Source organism: Alligator sinensis, unplaced genomic scaffold, assembly GCF_000455745.1.
Source record: "Alligator sinensis unplaced genomic scaffold, ASM45574v1 scaffold301_1, whole genome shotgun sequence".
In the NCBI taxonomy this organism is placed as follows: Eukaryota; Metazoa; Chordata; order Crocodylia; family Alligatoridae; genus Alligator; species Alligator sinensis.
This window is the reverse complement of record NW_005842035.1, coordinates 1,562,285-1,564,704: the sequence shown is the minus strand read 5'-3', so window position 1 is coordinate 1,564,704 and position 2,420 is coordinate 1,562,285. Positions and strand designations below refer to the sequence as shown.

The 2,420-nt window shown below is 64.0% G+C and overlaps 2 protein-coding genes across 3 annotated transcripts in view; one reads left to right on the top strand and one right to left on the bottom strand.

Moving 5' to 3' along the window:
• The window catches only part of LOC102380891 (deoxyribodipyrimidine photo-lyase-like), a 7,138-nt gene extending 6,584 nt beyond the window's left edge, over positions 1 to 554 (bottom strand). Inside the window, exon 1 of the mRNA XM_025202748.1 lies at positions 416 to 554. The gene's annotated coding sequence lies outside the window, so the exon portion shown is untranslated. The remainder of the gene's footprint in view (positions 1 to 415) is intronic.
• Positions 555 to 1,206: 652 nt separating this feature from the next.
• The window catches only part of LOC112550100 (mucin-2-like), a 7,784-nt gene continuing 6,570 nt past the window's right edge, over positions 1,207 to 2,420 (top strand). Inside the window, exon 1 of one of the 2 annotated variants that reach the window (XM_025202712.1) lies at positions 1,207 to 1,805. In XM_025202712.1, coding sequence (XP_025058497.1) covers positions 1,652 to 1,805 — 154 coding nt within the window. In that variant the 5' untranslated portion in view covers positions 1,207 to 1,651. Of the gene's footprint in view, positions 1,806 to 1,830; positions 2,227 to 2,420 lie in introns of those variants that run through there. The other variant, XM_025202713.1, reaches the window with a different exon arrangement.

Here is a 2,420-nt window from a genome sequence, read left to right as displayed (position 1 = left end):
GGGGGCTGTATCCAGCTGTTGGAGGGGGGGCCTGCCTGGCATGCTGAGGGTGGGGGGGGGTCAGGGCACAAAGCCAAGGCCTTTGGGGCCTTCCTGCTGTTCCCCGCTGTGTTGGCGCGTCTCCCCAGCCAGCCGCACCGGGGCAAGCCCGGGCCGGCGCGGGGCCGGGGGGCTGCAGCGGTCGGAGCGACCCGTTCCCAACACCCCGAGCTGGTTTCCTGCCTTGCAGGCTCCCCCCGAGCTTGGGCGCATTGGAGGGAGGGGGCGGGTGGGGGCAGCAGCGTCCCTGCCCCAGGAGCCCCTCCATGGGTCCCCCTTCTGCACGGTGCAGAGAAGACAGATCCAGTGCTGGAGGCAGGAAGGGGGTGCCAGCCGGAGGGAGCGGGGCCTGCCCAGCGCCAGGCCTGTCACCCACCTGGGGAATGAGGAACTGGTTTAAGGAGCAGCTCAGGCTGGTCTGGTGGCACCAGGGAAGCGACGCTGGGCAGAGACACCCCCAGCTCCTTCCTGGGGTCCCCGGTGCTTGCACGGTCCTGGGGGTGCCGGCCCCGGTCCCCTGAAGGTCAGACCCTTCCTTCTGCCCCCATGCTTTGCTTTTCCCCTTGATGGCATCCCGCCCCTCTGCCACTGCCCTCCCATGACCCTGCGTGAGATGAGTCACTTGGCATCGCGTGCGGATGGCTGACGGCAAACCCAGCCCAAAACTACCATGCTGTTTGCCTCGGGAAGTTCCTGGTCCGGGCACAATGACAGGCATTGTCTTTTGGAGCCGGGCATTGACGTTGCGGGGGGTACTGTATCTATTCGCACACCCCGCGCCGGACTTGGAGAGCCGCTGCTCTCTCTGTCCTGCCCGGCCAGGCCTCTCTGCTGGGTCCCCATCCTTGGCTCAGGTTGTGAGGGACCCTCGGGGTCATCTGCTCCAGCCCCTGGCAATCCCTCCCTCAATCATTTGGCTCCTTTCATCTGAGCTCTGGGGCTGGTTGCCACCTGCTTTATTCCCTGCGGAAATTTTGGGCCAGATCTTGTAAAAACGGTACCTGATGGTTGAACATCTGGGAGAGGAGAGGTACGTGCTTCCCTTCCCACCGCCCGGTTCAAAGGGAAACCTTGGAAAGAGCAGATCGGTCAGCCCCAACCCGGCGTTTTCCCCCCCTGAAAGCTGAAAAGAAAAATGCACCTGAAAACTGAAACCCGAGTCATTTTCCTGGGAGACCTGCCAGCCCTTTCCAGCTTCTCCACAAGTCCCCCCCCGCAAAAATTCCCGAGGGAAGTCGACGCTTTCTAGGACTTGAGCTTTCCTTTGTTTCTCAGCTCCGGTTTGTCGTGAAAAGGAGTTTTGGGAGCAAGCGCTCACGGCTGGCAGCCTGGCAGCCCTTCACAGAGAGGGAAACTGAGGCATGACACGCATAAGGGGCTTCCCCAGGGTCAGGCTGGGCCTCTGGCCTTGCGTGCACTGGAAGGGGTTTGCTGCTGGCACTGGACCGGTGCAAACGTGCAGGCTGGCCCTTCAAGGAGAAATCACCGTTCACCGGTGTCTTGCTATAGCCAGATCCCCAAATGCAAGCGGTGATGGGGGTGATGCCTCTCCACGGGGGGTTTTGCCTGTAGAAAACTTGTGCAAAGAAACCCCCTCTCCTGATCGTGCTGTATGAATCCCAGCCTCCGTGTCAGAATCAGCGTCTCCGTCTCCTGGACCGTCTCCGTCCTGGCCGTCGGCACGTCCCCAGCTGGTGCAGAGCTGCCCGGGCTAACGTGGGTGCTACCTGGAGCCCAGCGAGCTGCAGATGCACCCCAGGAGCCAGGTGGGCGCGTCCACATGTGATACAGTCCCACCCCAGCCCGTGGGCAGCACGCGGGAGGGTGCTGTGGTTTGCTATGGGGTCCAGAAGGACCCGGTGCTCTCCACACTGCCCTGCTCCTTGCCCCCAGAGAGCTGGTGTGAGGCTGGCTCGGGGCTTGGCAGTCCTGGCAGTGACACCCGGTAGCTGGGAGTGTCTCGTCTGCCCCAGGCAGTCCAGCCCTTCCCTGCCAGGTGCCCTGAGGAAACCCCGCCTCTGCAACATGAAGTGAACCAGGACATGGAGGCAAACAGGCGAGGGCTGGGCGCCGCGGGGCTCCGGCACAGATGCAGCAGGGGACGCGGCGGGGGTGCTAGCCTGGGGCGCCCGGGACCGTGGTGGCTGGTTCTGCTGCTGAGCTGGGCCGTGCCCGGCAGCGTCCGGGGTGAGTGTCAGCAGGGACACCTGTCTCTGCTCCCGGAGCGGGGCGGTGGTTGCCCCACATCCGCCCGCTTTGTGTTCTGGCCTCGCTGGAGCGATCTAGGATGCAACACCCCTCTTTGCAGGGTGAGGACCAGACCCACCGAGAAGGGCAGACCCGCACAGACGAGTCCGCTTGGGCAGGGACCTCGCCGTCCC